The following is a 14,724-nucleotide window of genomic DNA, read 5'->3' as shown; positions in this document are numbered from 1 at the left end:
TGTTACTCACTTTTCGAATCTCTAAACTTTCTGTGAAGTCAAAACTTCACTTCAGGTTTTAGCCGGACTTTTTCCATTTCCCTCTTAATTCTCCCCTTCACACCCCCCAATAAAAGCTGTTAAGCTTTTGCTTTCACAGCATTAAACTGTGAAAACAAATTTTGCTTTCTCTTTACTAATGTGTGTGTTACCTCTGGGGACCTATGTTTTCCGTGTGCTTGGCTGCTTCTGGGATGGTAGTCTTCTCAGGTCTGGCGGTCACCATCAACTGTTAGCTGGGTTTCTCTGAAGGCTGGTAAGGAGGAAATAGTTATGTAGATATATGTTCAGTCTGCTGTATAATGAAAGTGTAGGAAATGCGTGTGAAAAACGAGTGAGGAAATGCTTTGAGAAGGAGACAGCTAAGACTGGGTAGGTGCCTCATGAATTTAGAGGTAGAACATGCTGTCTCCCTGCGACGTGTGGGTCACAGGATAGGTACTTACCTGCAGGGCTGCCTCTCCCCCCGGCAGGTAGCAGAGTGCGTGAGTGGGACCCCAGCGAGGGATCTGGGCCTTGCTGCCTACTCTGCCCCACCGGAGCCACAGAACAGCAGACTGTTGGCTGTGGCCCGTCCCAGGGGAAGGGGAGGAATGTTAGCAGTAGCTATGCGAGGGCTCAGGTTTGCCCCTTCTCTTCGATATATCCGGTCCTGCTGGTGATGCACTGGCATTGCCAAAGCGTGATGTTGGCTTTGTTGTAAAGGGGCAGAGTTCAGCTGTCTCGGATGTTGCATCTAGTGACTTGTGTGGCTGCAGGAGGAGTTGGTTGAGTTGGCTATTCCAGTGGAGAGCTAATCATGGGGAGAGGAAATGGTTTTGTTTTTGTGATTTGCTTGCCCCTGGTTCATTTGAGTGCTAGAAGGGAGCAGAAACTTTCCTGTGTGTTTGAGGAGTGTGAAGGAAGACTTGCTTTTGGCAGCAGCCCACAGTGTCAGAAAAGCGTGTTCTGAGGTGGCTCTTTCCCGCTTAATTAGCAGGCTTGTTGCGTGAACTAAAGAGCAAATATAAAAATCTAATAAAGAGCAGACCAGGGAAGAAAAATGGTAGTGTGTGTGATGGCATAATATCAACAACTACTGTAACATTGCTTTTTCATTTTCTTGAAAGATGAAGGGAGAGAGAGATGTGTGGACAGAAGTGGTGTAGAGGGGGTGTAAGAGCTGGAAGTTTAGGAAAAAAAAAATTGTGAGGAAAGAGACTGAAAATATAAGACCTGTATAAATTAGGTCATTTAGGCTCTTTGGAGTGTTAACTGTTCAGTGACTGTGGCACCATGGACTGTTACTGTGTATACAGACTGTGTCTCTGTTGGTAAGCATGCAAGAATGTAGATTGATGATGTCTAGTTCAAGCCTTCTTGTAAAGGAATTACAAGACTAATTTGTTAAGCAAACACCACAAAAATAACCACACATCTAAAGGTATTAATTGCATTATTGTTCAGTTCAGTCTTGATTATGTCATAATATGATCAAAACTCCCGATATGGGTATAACTAAATCACGTTAAAGTGCAGTTGTTACAATACAGACTGCTGCTTGAAGTATGTTTCTTGTATTTTACTCAAATTACGTAATTGCTTTAAAGCTTGTTGGCAGCTGAAGTATTAGGTTGCGTAATATTAGTAGAAATAACACACTCTTTCAGACCTGTAGTGAATGTTATGCAGTTGCTCAAAATCTTGCTTAAAAATCCACGTGAAGATGAGTGCAAGAGTAATATGAAGAAGCATCCTTACTCAGGGGGAAAAAACCTGAATAAGGTTTATAAAATTTTATAAAACAAAAATTTAGACATATTTTAGTCTCTGAAAATGAGTGAGGAGCGTAATGTAGTTGATAACAGCTTTTTCTTCTAATGTACTTAAGGGAAAACACTGGATGTACTTCTGATCCTTTATTTAAATTCTGTCTGACTAGCATTTTAACTGTTGCTGCTGCATAACTGGTTCTGAAGTGTCAGCATATCTCATGGATAGATAAATAATTCAAGGATGAACTTTAGCCACACACTACAGCATCACAATTTTAGAAGTTCTAATTTTCTGAATTAAGAAAGTGAGGTCCTTGATTTTACAGGTGATTAACTGAATTACAGGGAAAATCAATACATCTGTGAACAGCCATCCTGTGTTTCCAAAATCTTTGTCCTGACCATGTAGCCATTTTTAAACTTTACATCTCTACCTTCACAGAAAAATAACCATTTTAATGATACGCCTTATAAAACTTCCAAATAGATGCCAAGCAATGAAACAAAAACCAAGGTGCATGTGTAGGGAACCCACCCCAAAACAAAACTCACCTGCCTGAAACACCTTGCTATGAGCTTGATAAGTAATAGTCTAGTTTTACACAGGTGTAGAAAACATAAGCTTCTGGGCAGATCTTGTGATTATTTATATTTTGTGTGTGTGTGTATGTGCATATTCCTTTAACAAAGGCTGCTCACTGAATTCTATTAATATCTGTTTAGCCTGTTTGTGCAAATAATAGAAATTGTGAGAGGTCAGGCGGCACTCGACAGGTGCTGATCACCTATGTGCTATTGTGTGAGTTATGCTGGTGAATTTTATCAACTTTAGCCAGATGTCAGCATTTGGCCAGTGTATTTGAGTTAATGACAACCATACCAAAATTAATTACTCGTGTATTAGGGAAAAATAACCTTTTAAAATTTAAATCTGTTTTTCCATGAAGATATGTTTGAGTTCCTTACAATGCGTCATGCTTAGCTCTTGCTTTTATCAGTCAAATTATTTTAAATAGAAACTCGTTGGCAACATTACTTATCATTAATGTTCCTGGACTACTTGTGTTATTTCAGTGTTTTTTTCAGTTCATTAACATTTTGTTAGCAAAATTTTAAATAGCAAGGTAAGGTACAGTAAAGGGATACATTAGTTCTGCTGCTAAAGTGTATTTTGAAATTCTTCTGCTTGTTTTTGAAAACTGAGACTAGCCATACTACAGCAGCTGTGTGCATTTCTGTCTTCGGAAGAATCATTGAATCAAACATGTATATGTATTTATTTCAGAAGGGGCACAGAAATCTAGTGTCCTTATGTAATCTGAATATAAATCTAAAGGAAATGTGCTGCAATATTATTGCAGTTTTATCAATCTGTTATAAAGTTTATTGCACAGAAATAACTAGGTCAACCTCTGGATGACCTGTCTTTTGGATTTTCTTCAGTTAGCTTTAGGCTAGAGCTCCACCTTGTGATCTTTCAGCAGGATACATTTTCTTTTTATAGTTAATAATTTAATTATGATTTCAGAAGTTGAGTGACTTAAAGTTTTCACAAACTTGAGAGATTTCTGTATCTGCTTGCAAAAATTAAAGTTGGGATTCTGAACATGCAAAAAAGAAACTGAAGAGCAAGTACTTTTTATGATGCACTTCAGTTTAGATGTAACTTATTAAAATAATCTGCTTATTAGAGCGCATTTAATAGGTAACGTAGTCTTTCTCTTTCACTGTTTGGAATGGCATCTGCAAGAATTTAACTTTCCTCTTTTCAGACTGCACTGTGGTGAACTTGGTATATTTTAAGATGATAGGATGGTTATATGGACAGTTTTCCTTTCTCATTGACTTCCTAAACAGAGTGCTTTGAATGAGTCATCAAGTACGTGTGTGAAGGCGACGTGGCTGGCAGTAGTCTTGAATTTCCGGAAGGCATTTATTGAGATTATGGATAATGAGGACTGACCAGTCCCGGTCTTCTCCCATACCAAAACACGAGAGCATCAAATAAAAATGGGAAGTGATAAATTCAAAGGAAAGAACATACGTCTTGATAGTATGCAGTTTGGCAGTGGGAGTTCTTGTGTGGAATACCATTGCTGCTGAATACTGAGTTCAAACACTGATTGGAGATATTGATAAGAGGTTATAAAATACAGGGACAGGCTCTCTGGCTGAAAATAATCTGTGCATTATTTCTAGATGCCAGGAAGATATTCAGGGATAACATCACTATTTTTTAAAATGTTTTTTTGTTTGTTTGTTTTGTTTTTGTTTTTAAAAAAAAGAAACTGCAGATGTATTCTTCCTTGGGCAACTTCTGTTGGCCACTGCCAGAGAGGGCATGCTGGGCTACGTTGACCCTGCTGGTTGAGAATCGAAAGTCCATGTCATATTCTGGATGTATGTAAATCTTTTAAAAAATATCCTTTACTGGAACAAACGCAGGGGATTTTTTTGGTCATTACTGAAGTCTGAGCTTGATGCTGGAGATCCCTTACAGTCTTGCCTCCTATATTCTTGCAAGGTGTTCCTGTGTAGCTACTGTTTTTCATAACATCAGTATATAGTTACACTCCTGAGGGCCAAGTTTCTTCTTCCTTCAAGAAAAACAGTTCTTGAAAAGTAAATCTTAGTATCTTAATGCTTCAGCATCTAGCAAGAACTTGGTATTTCTTTCCCATTTTATGAGGTGATTCTGACCAAACAATGCCATGTTTTCTTTCATGTTTTATTGTTTGTACAAAGATGAACGGTTCTTACGAGGAGTTCAACTTGGCATAAAGTGCAGCCAGCTAGTTTTGTAGAGTGATTTATTTGACTTATTTGATGTAGAGATTATATACTTTATTAATTTACTCATAATTTTAAATAGTTTCAGTACTATTTTTTTTTCTTTAAAGTATTTCTGATTGTTAAGAAGCTTTATTGAGAATTTCTACAGAATTTGGATGGACAATAGATTAGCTTTTCATAGAGGGAGCTGAAAATGTGTTAATTCTGTGAACAAGTGGCTAAATTGCTTCGTTTCTCAGTACTTTGAAATTTTATGGAATAGGTAATTTTAGTATTGTGGATGGGTAGTATTAGTGAGCCATAACAGAAAATTTGCATGTAAGCATCCTGATTGTCACTGTAGTAGATATGTTGCTTTTCAACATTGGAAAATGTAAACTGGAAGAAGTCAAATAACACGTTGATAGACAGGTTGAACTTGAAGTTGAGCAGTGTGTTTTTTGAAGTTTGCGTCTTTGCTTTGCACTGGACCTGAATCACAAGCAGGCCCCAAAAAAGACTTCTGTTGCTGGATCTCTTCAATTTTTTTTTTTTTTCCCCTCTCTCCTCCTCCCAGACACCTGTGAGTACGTGCTAGCCTGGTGACCGAGGCACTAAAGTGTGCTGTGCTATTTTTCTTAGTTCAAGTTGCTGACTGGAATTAAAGAAAATCTTTCTATCTTTTTTATATATATATATATATATATATATATAAATACAAAGTGTAGTACATTTTGATATGTCACCAGCTGAGCATGTGGTTTTACAGACAGCCTGGATGGTGTAATAGCTCCTTGCCTCTGAAGAAGGGAGGTTTACTCTTCCCTCCCCTGCTCATGGCTGCAGTCTTGTGTTTCCCATGCGCTGGGTCCAGATACCTGCTGTTGAAGCAGTTTAACTTGATAATCCAGGGAAAAAAAATCTTGAGGTATATTTTGCCCATTTTATTGGGGAATTAAATCAGGTGATAGTGAGTGGCAGAGCCTACAGAGATAAATGGTTGGGGAGGGGATGTTACCCTGCCTGTGAATGATTAGTTGCTAAAGAGCATGTATACATGGAGCAGGAGAGGATGTAGGAGAGGATAAAACGCACTGGTCGTATGCCGGTGTGATTTCAGAGAAGGGAAGAATGGGGCCACAAAGGTTGCTGCTATTCTGCTGCAGCGCAGTGTTCTTGAAGCTTTTTGTCTTCTACTTTGTTCTGAATATAATGTGCTTTACCAGTTGCAGACTACCTTGAGATTCACCAGCCTGTCTTGAACCTCCTCTGTTTTTGCCACTATTTCTTTTCACTCTGGTTCTCTGCTTTTATGTAATGTGTGAAATATGAAGAAAGAGAGCATAATAAGTTCAGGGTTTGTGGTTTCTCTCAGCCCTCTTAATTCTGGAAGCTACAGTGGCCCCTAGCATTCAGAATAAGCACTTGCAGGGAAAAAAAAGTGTGGTCTCTATCTACATGCTCAATTGAAATGCAGTCTCTGAAGGATGGCTACCAGACGTTAAGCAACATGTGCTTAGCATGCCAAAATTAAATCTTTCCCTCAAATACCTAATCACTCCAGCAAGTTGTAGTGTCAGCAGACTTTGAAGGTTTTCCTTCTTGTTATTGTGTGTTTAAAATACCTGAACATCATGGTTTCTTAATTTAGCTGTACAAAAGTTACCCTGGGGCAGACAATTGACATAGAAGACTTTAGCCTGCAAGGTTAAGTGTCACATTTGAGGTAGCCAGTGAGGTTTTTTCCTCCTTAAATATGAGAACATTAGATAAACAACAAAATTTGTGAATAAGTGGCAATTCTATAATTAAGTTTAAAAGTAAGTATTTCACAATGTTGTATTTTCTTCATAAAACACTATGCTTTTTCTGACGTTTTTCTTTATAACATGTGGATAGTATTATCTTCCTTGATATTCTTAGAGTGGCGTCAGATGCTTTAAATATTAAAACTGTTGCAAGCCTGGTTTATCAACTCCGAAAGACAGGGAGTTGTGAAACAGCTGACTGAGTTATAAGAACTTGTTATAAGAGCTTATCGTTTTCGAAGATGTCATGGAAGTTTACAAATTAGAGATACAAACTTGGTGTACATAATGTCCTTAAATGTACACGTATTTTGCTTTAAATTTAACATCAAATCTGGTTTTAGTTTAGTTGACCAGAAATATCCTGGTGTTGCTAAGTCTGGGCTCTGCAGTGCATGGTGTTACAGTTGAAATGTAAATCTAGTATAGAATTAGAAATAAAAGCTATTACTTGCAAGGTGCTAGTGAAAACCATTCCCGTTTGCTCATCCTATTCAGAAAATGTTTTTTGCCAAATGTTTTTGTATTTTATTTTACTGTGATACTCTTAAGATTTGTGGAGATACTTCATGGTGAAGTCATAGGAGGAGTCAAATAGAAAATTTTTAAACAGGAAAAGCTTGGTTGGAAGCAGAGGATGGTGTGATCTGAGTTTTCTATGTTTCCAACTTTTTTATCCCTTCATATGTGGAAGAATCTTCACTGTATTTGTTTATTTGCTTTATTACAGAAGTTGTCCACTGCAAAGGAAGAAAGAAAAGTAAGCTTGTACTTCAGACTGGTTTTTGAATATCCTTCTAATACAGTGGTGTTCCAGAAGATGATAAAGAAATGATAGCAGCTCCAGAAATACCAACTGATTTTCCTCTCCTTCAGTAAGTGTTTTAAGAATTTGTAGTTTCTGTAGTTCCATTTTTAAATGTACTCGCTCTTTTTAGTGTTAATACGTATGGTTGGTTTTCTTTTGGAAACAAGGAAACAAAATGAGGGAATAGGATTCTAGATTTTTTCCTATTGAGATGTTGATAAAGCATTGTCTGGATTCTCTCGAGTATTCAGCAGTAATAAAAGTATTTTAGAAGTGTTTAACTATTTAAAATCAATTTTTAAACTTTACTAGTAGTAAGCCATTGTGACAGACACTTATTTGTTTATTATATACTTCTCAGGATTTTGTCTTTCAAAATAAAATATTTGAATAAAAAGCTCTTTGATTAGGAGTGCTAACAAAAGTTTATTTCATTAAAACCTTTCTATATGGGGTGGGGGCGTGGCAAGTAATTGAGGTATTTGACCTTAAGTGGGGCAGGTATTAAATACCTAATGCCAAATGCTTTAGTTAAAGCCACAGTCTTTGCTGCCCTCAGGCATCAGTTCCCTGGCGTTTTTGACATCATTTTATGAGCGTGATAGTCTTCCTACAATTTTTAAGAAACAGATATTTGAATTTTCAAGATTAAAAATCAGGTATAGATTATGTTTTGGACAGGGAAATAAAGTTGTTTTAAGCAGACCAAAAGAATCCAGTTCCTTACCTTCTAATTGTCTAGAAATTGACATGAATACATTTCATCAGTCTGTGAAATGGACTAAATTGGTATAAAATCTAAAAAGATACAAAGGTGCAATTTTTTATCAGTGAAGTTGCTTGTGTGGGTTTTCTCCTTTTAATGAGAAATAAAGGTAAATTGGAGGATGATTTAATATGAAATACTATTTTTTACAGTTATTTATCATCATAGAATCGTAGAATAGTTTGAGTTGGAAAGGACCTTTTAAAGCCCATCCAGTCCAACCCCCCTGCAAGGAGCAGGGACATCTCCAGCCAGATCAGGTTGCTCAGAGCCCCGTTCAACCTGGCCTTCTAGGGATGGGGCATCCACCATGGCTCTGGACAACCTGTTCCAGTGTCTCACCACCCTCACTGTAAAAAAAATTCCTCCTTATGTGTAATCTAAATATCTGTTGGTACAGTTCATTGCTTAGTGAAATGTTTGGAGTTTCTTCTTTTCTTTTCTGTGAAAATAAGAACACTTAGGAAGTTTTGAAGGAGAAATATTTCTCACTTTCTTCGTTTCTTTCTTGCCCATCTCCTTTGGAGACTCTTTCAGTCCATATCAGTACATAGTCAACAAAACCAGAAATAGCAAAATACCTGTTAAAAGGCAGAAAGCTCCTTTCAGACACCTCCAATAGTGAGAGACCTTAAAATTGTTTTGAAGTGTTATAAATCTGTAAGAATGGATGCCCCATGCCCCCGGTCATCTTTATGGTTGCATTGTTAATTGAATCAGGAAGTGTGTATCAGAAATTTGTGATAGCAGCTGGAGTTCATGGTACTGCGTGTATGTTAAAACAAGATCTAGTAGCATCATTTAAGTTATATTCTACAGGAAATGTAGAAATAGAGAATATATAAGCTAAGCATTCTTTATTAATAATTCAGGTGATTTCACCCTCCCACACCCCGTCTCCCTTTGTTGGCAATAAAGGATTTGTGTATCAATGCAGCATATTTTAATGATGTAGGAAATCAAACAAATGAGAATGTTTGTATATTGTCTAACATTTTTTAACCTTATAAGCCTTAACACAACTACAGGCTATCTTCTTGATGGAAAAACCTCATGTAAACCTTTTTTCTGTACCTTTCAACATAGGCCTTTCATCTGCTTACTTAGTTTCTAATAGCACGAACAGATCTGCTGAAACACTTTGGCTATGAGGGAAGGTAGCGGTTTCGTTTTTTACTCTGCTGTTTTCCCTCTCTTGTGTTTTGTTTGACTATTGTAGCAGATATTTGTAGTGCTCTTTGCTTTTTGAGATGGTGTAATGTTTGTCAAGTGCCAACAGCAAGGTTCCCAACCTGTTGCTATTTTCTACCCACCTTCACATCTTTTAACCTTACTGTGTGGCTTTCTTCGCAGGTACACGGTTCGTAGTAGACAGGAAAAGGTGTGAGTGTGAGGCTATGCTCTGATCTGTTCCTTGACAGTAGACTTGATCAGAAGAAAAAGGCAATTTCACTGTTAGAGTTGACTTACTGGACTGAGAGCATAATGTGACTTTATGTAGTGTGTTTAAGAATGTTTCTGATGAAATGTGTAAATAGTTTGTCTTTTCATCTTTGCAGGGAGTCTGAAACACACTTCTCTTCTGATACAGACTTTGAGGATATTGAAGGAAAAAACCAAAAACAAGGCAAAGGAAAAGTATGTTCAGTTTATAGTGATATTTAAATACTTCTGCTGTTACAAATTGAAGAGTTCAGCACTTTGAAGTTGAATGAGCTAGGAATATTTTCGGAAAGCGCGAGTGTTCTGTGAAGGGAGTTCATATTTGTATTTGCATTGAAATGCTTCATCTTGAGTATTTGCGTGATATTTCCTTAGTGCTATGAAGGCATAAGGGAGAGGGGGGAGAAAAAGATTGGCTTTGATTTGATTAGTCTCTCTGCGTGTGTTCCATCCTATGTTTAAGTTTGGTGCTAATACAGTATCATTTGGTTGATGTCATTAATTCTGACTCTCTTAATTTGAAAAGTGAACAGAAACCAGTAATTCAATTAAAAGGGTTTTTTTTTTTTCGATGAATTGTAGCTAGGAGGTTGCACTACCTGAGCGGGAAGATCTAAACCCAGTCAATAGCCCTTCTCTCCACTCATTGGACAGATGTCCCTCCCCACTTGAGTGGCTCCTGTCCTTTCCCTGGCTTGACACCCATCACATACGGCTCATGTACTGCCAGGCTGCTGTGCGTTGGCTGGCCTGGGCACCCTGTGTACCTTTACTGGTACAGAGCACCCAGCTATTAAGAGGTGGTGATAAATAGCTTTATACAATAGCCATTTAATTCCTGTTTACATTTTCTTTCTTTCTACTTTCTGTAAGTCATACTTGATTTTGGGGAGTCAAACACAAAGACACCTGTCTCCTCTTCCTCACCCTCACTTGCCAAAGTGTGCTCAAATTAAAAAACAAAAGGGTAATGAGTTGCAGAAGAGACTTTATGGGATGTATTAAGGGAATTGCTATAGCTGTTTTAAATAAAATCTGTATCATCTCTTTTTACAATTTAAACATGAGAAAAATATTTGTGTCATACGTTGTCACTAATTGTGTTTTTAGGTTCTAGATGATTTTTAAATGAGGGAAGGAGGAAATGGAACCTATAGAATTTCCATTACTCTTTGTATCTATCAGTCAGGATCAGCTATTATTCTCAACTTCAGATTTTAAATCTGGTTCTTGAAAATAAAAGCCCTTGGGTGTAGTTGTTGTAGTATGAATAGTAATTTTTTTTTTCTTAAATTATTACATAATACCCAATTGAAACTTGTGTGTGTGTATTGATTGCAGACCTGTAAGAAAGGAAAAAAAGGACCAGCGGAAAAGGGGAAAAGTGGAAACGGAGGAGGGAAACCTGGTGGTCCGAATCGGATGAATGGACATCACCAACAGAATGGTGTGGAAAACATGATGCTGTTTGAGGTAGTGAAAATGGGCAAGAGTGCTATGCAGGTAAGACTTGGGATATCTCTGTGACTTGGATGAATGTACAATTTAAATATAGTAGTGTTGTTCTGTATGTAGGATTTAATAAAATGAAACATAAAGTTTTTTTTTTTTTTATTCTTCAATTGGTAGTTCTTAGTTCTGCATTAAGATTTAAAAAAAAAAGGTGGCATGCATTGTTAGTTTGAATTTTAACAAACTGGTCTTTCATTTCTAAATGTCAGGTGTGAATAATCACGTATATAATGACGAGAATTTAACTATGATTCAAAGTGAATTTTCAGTATACTGAGTGAAGAAAGATTGCTTTAGACTGCATGACTTTAAAGTCCTTTTTGTGTGGCTGTAACTAACTAGAAATCTGGTTTATACCTACAGTTGTCACAGAACTTAACAAGAAATCTGTGGTTTGTAAGTGCTCCCAGAGCTTAGAAATAATTACTTCTCTTCACCCAAAGCAAAATCACTAGCTACAACTTAAGAAGTTCTCTTTAAATTGCCTCTAAGTTGACTTGGCTGATGAATATTGCAACACTCAAATTGGTTGGAATTTGGGTCAGTAAATTTTAACTTGTTAGTGTCTAATGCAGAGACTTCTAACTCCACTGCTTTTGCTAATAGGACTGAAGTCAGTCTATTAAGAAATTTAACACTTTTTTTTAAATAAAGTCAATTAAATCAGTAAACTGTTTGCTTGGCTGCATGGGTCTTGTAGTGGAGAGAGGGTTAAAGTGTGAGCCTGTCAGCCATGAAGCCTTCCCGCTGACTCACTCATGTGACTCCCCAACCTCCTTGAAGAAAGACTGTCTTTGGGATTGAAAATCTAGGGTTTACAGCTTCTGTGATACGCATGCGGGAAGCTGGGTCTATGTGCAGTCCTCTCGAGATTTGCAGGCTCCTGCATTAGAGCTGAGAACCTTGAAGCCCGAATTCCTTGGCAGAGATTTAGTTCAGGCTTTTAAAAAAGAATGGACTATTTTTGATGTACTTACACAGAAAAATTCTGATACTTTTGTCGTTTGTTTTGTTCCGCTGTATTTCAAAGGGGGTGGAAAACCTGTATTTTTGTAACTGCTGCTCTGGGCGCTGCATTTTCAACCAATGATAAGTGGGTGTATCTTCATGACATTTTAACTGTTCAAAATGATACACAGTCAAAATCTTTTGCTTTCCAAGAGCAAAATGGACCTTTGCCAGACCTGGTTACTCTGAACTGGGGAGTTGATACTTGGGTAATAGAGTGACTCCTAGTAAATATTTTCTTTGTCAAAATTAAGAAAGAAAAACATTCTTAAGGATTTTGATAATTATTTTTTTATATTCTGTTCCATACCTTCTTCTGAGTTAGTGTCTATTCTCTGGCAAAAACAGATGGTACATCCACTGAGACAAAATGTTTTGAGAAACTACTATTTTGCTGGAGGTTCTTTAAAATAAATAAATTCTGAAAACAAGGCTACATAACTAAAATATTTGTCCTATTCCTAGCATTATCCTGTTCTTGCACTGTGACCTTCTTTATAACACTAATTTAAGATATTTCCTAAATTCCTCCCCACCCCCCACCCCCCACAATCAAATCAGTACTAGTTTGTAGGTTTTACTCCTACTGGGAAGACTATGACAGTTGGAAGTTATTTATGGAAGTAACAAGAATCACTTACAGGAAAGCAGTTGAATAACACTGTCTTCAATTTATGAAAACTAAGTGCCTTTTTATTTGTTTCTTTTCAGTCTGTAGTGGATGACTGGATAGAGTCATACAAACATGACAGAGATATAGCACTTCTTGATCTCATTAACTTCTTTATTCAGTGTTCAGGCTGCAAAGGTAAGATACCAAAATGTTTACCCATCCATTTAAGTCATGTTATAGTGTGATTCTCATTCTTTGCTTTTATACTGCATATGCTATAGGACTGCTCCATCCCTACGACTAGTCCGCATTAAGAGGTTCTTGTAGTTAAGCTAGTGTTTCTGAAGAAGGGAGCAAGAGATTCAGAAATATTACACTATATTTAAAAATGTAGGTTAAGCCTTTTGTATTCACGCCAGAGAGAATGCAGTACTGGTACTTAACAGTTACTTCATCTTCCTCTGCTCTTGCTGTGAATTCACAAACCCATCTATCTCTTAACCATCTCTCTCTTTTAACATTGATAGTTTACCTTGTTCAGTCTTGGAGTTCTAGTTTGGATTTATCTACTTTGTATCATTGAGTATTTTAAGATTGTTTCATAGCCTTTGCAGGGATGCTTGATCTAAAAGATATTAGGGATAGCTTCATAGTAGCCTTTCTACAGTAAGATTGTATTTTCTTCTCCTCTCGATTTTCTGATTTTCTTTCCTTGTATACAAGATACCTTACTGCGCAGTGTCACTGCACTTGATAGACCAGGACTAGATGTAGTTTGTTCTTCTCAGACATTTCTATGTCATGATAAACTTTTAATATGCATGAATCTCTAGAGAGCCTACCGCGTTCCTCAGACGTTATCTATGCTTTCAGGAGCACTGACCTTTTGATTATTTTTATCATATAAAACTACAGAATCTTTTAATGCTTTCTGAGATAATCCCTGTCATGAATTTTGCAATATAGTTGCAGTAAACTGTTGGAGATCTATTTGTTTTTTATATCCTTCTTTACATTCTAACAGTTTGAGGCTGAGACAAATAGAAATTGCATGAAGTCACTGTGTTTATTATAGTGCAGAAGATGATAAGTAGCACTGGAACTGTTCAGAATTGTCGTATACTATTTAGAATCTTCAGTTCTGAAAGGTCACTGCAGATTGGTGTAATCTTTTGACTGATGAAGAGGTCTGGCATAAGTTGGACTTCTGAATACAACTGAATGACGCACTTTTGAAAAAGAATGATAATAAAAAATCATACTTTTCCTTTTATAAATATACGTATTGGTGCCAAGCACTTTTTATACAGGAATACTAAAATGAAAAATACATGTAACTTCTTAAAAAATATACGTATAATCTCTAAGTTAGCTGAAAATTGATCGTTTTTATGTTGTAGCAGGAGGCGTGTCATCTGCCATCTATCTCTTTCATATTAAAAGTGCTAATAATCCAATATCTACATTGTAGGAGTTGTTACAGCAGAGATGTTCCGACATATGCAGAATTCTGAAATAATCCGAAAAATGACTGAAGAATTTGATGAGGTAATTTATTAAAGTGCTGATAATGTGGGGGTTTGTTTGTTTGTTTGTCTTAATTTTACTTTACTTTCTAGTAAATCCAGTAAGATTAGGTAAAGCTCTGCATGTGTATAAGTTGTTGTAGTAATGGTTTAAGAAATCAATATCCAGTTCCAGTTTGTGAATAGTGGGAACTCCTACTACTGTGAGCCTGTGTGGGATGCCTCTCTAGTCCTGCTGTGTATGTAAGTTTTCTTTTAGAATGGTTACTAAATTTATTGCAGTGCATTCATTGATCTATGAATTGTGGGGATTTGAATTTGATTATTTTTCAGTTGAAGACGATAATGCTTTGATTTCATGGGAACTATAACCTTTTCTCCTTTAAGCTGTCATTACTTTTTTCCACTGAGTGTTGGGGTAAATGAGATGGCTTGGTTTTTTGAGTGGAGTTTTTTTTTGTGGGTTTATTTTTGAGTGGTATTCCTTTCACCCTGTGTTCCAAAGAATGTAAAGGTAGCTTTAAAACCTCCTCCCAACACTTGTCTAATATGGGAATAATCCCTTCATTCCCCCAAGTTAAAATCCAAAGAACACTAGTAACTCAGACAGAGAGGAAAATGTAGTACGATTCATGACTAGTTTTGATTACTGTAAGACAGTGAAATTGATAAAGC

At 36.8% G+C, this 14,724-nt stretch overlaps 1 protein-coding gene across 6 annotated transcripts in view; it reads left to right on the top strand.

Annotated features, from left to right (window-relative positions):
- Positions 1-14,724, top strand: part of STAG2 (STAG2 cohesin complex component) — a 79,332-nt gene that overhangs the window by 31,192 nt on the left and 33,416 nt on the right. For all 6 annotated transcript variants that reach the window (XM_086756763.1, XM_086756762.1, XM_086756759.1 and 3 more), the window contains exons 2-6: positions 7,104-7,248; positions 9,507-9,585; positions 10,732-10,893; positions 12,622-12,718; positions 13,995-14,071. In XM_086756763.1, coding sequence (XP_086612889.1) covers positions 7,205-7,248; positions 9,507-9,585; positions 10,732-10,893; positions 12,622-12,718; positions 13,995-14,071 — 459 coding nt within the window. In that variant the 5' untranslated portion in view covers positions 7,104-7,204. The remainder of the gene's footprint in view (positions 1-7,103; positions 7,249-9,506; positions 9,586-10,731; positions 10,894-12,621; positions 12,719-13,994; positions 14,072-14,724) is intronic.

Source organism: Chlamydotis macqueenii, chromosome 11, assembly GCF_036417535.1.
Source record: "Chlamydotis macqueenii isolate bChlMac1 chromosome 11, bChlMac1.mat, whole genome shotgun sequence".
Lineage (NCBI taxonomy): Eukaryota > Metazoa > Chordata > Aves > Otidiformes > Otididae > Chlamydotis > Chlamydotis macqueenii.
This window is presented reverse-complemented; position numbering and strand designations above follow the sequence as displayed.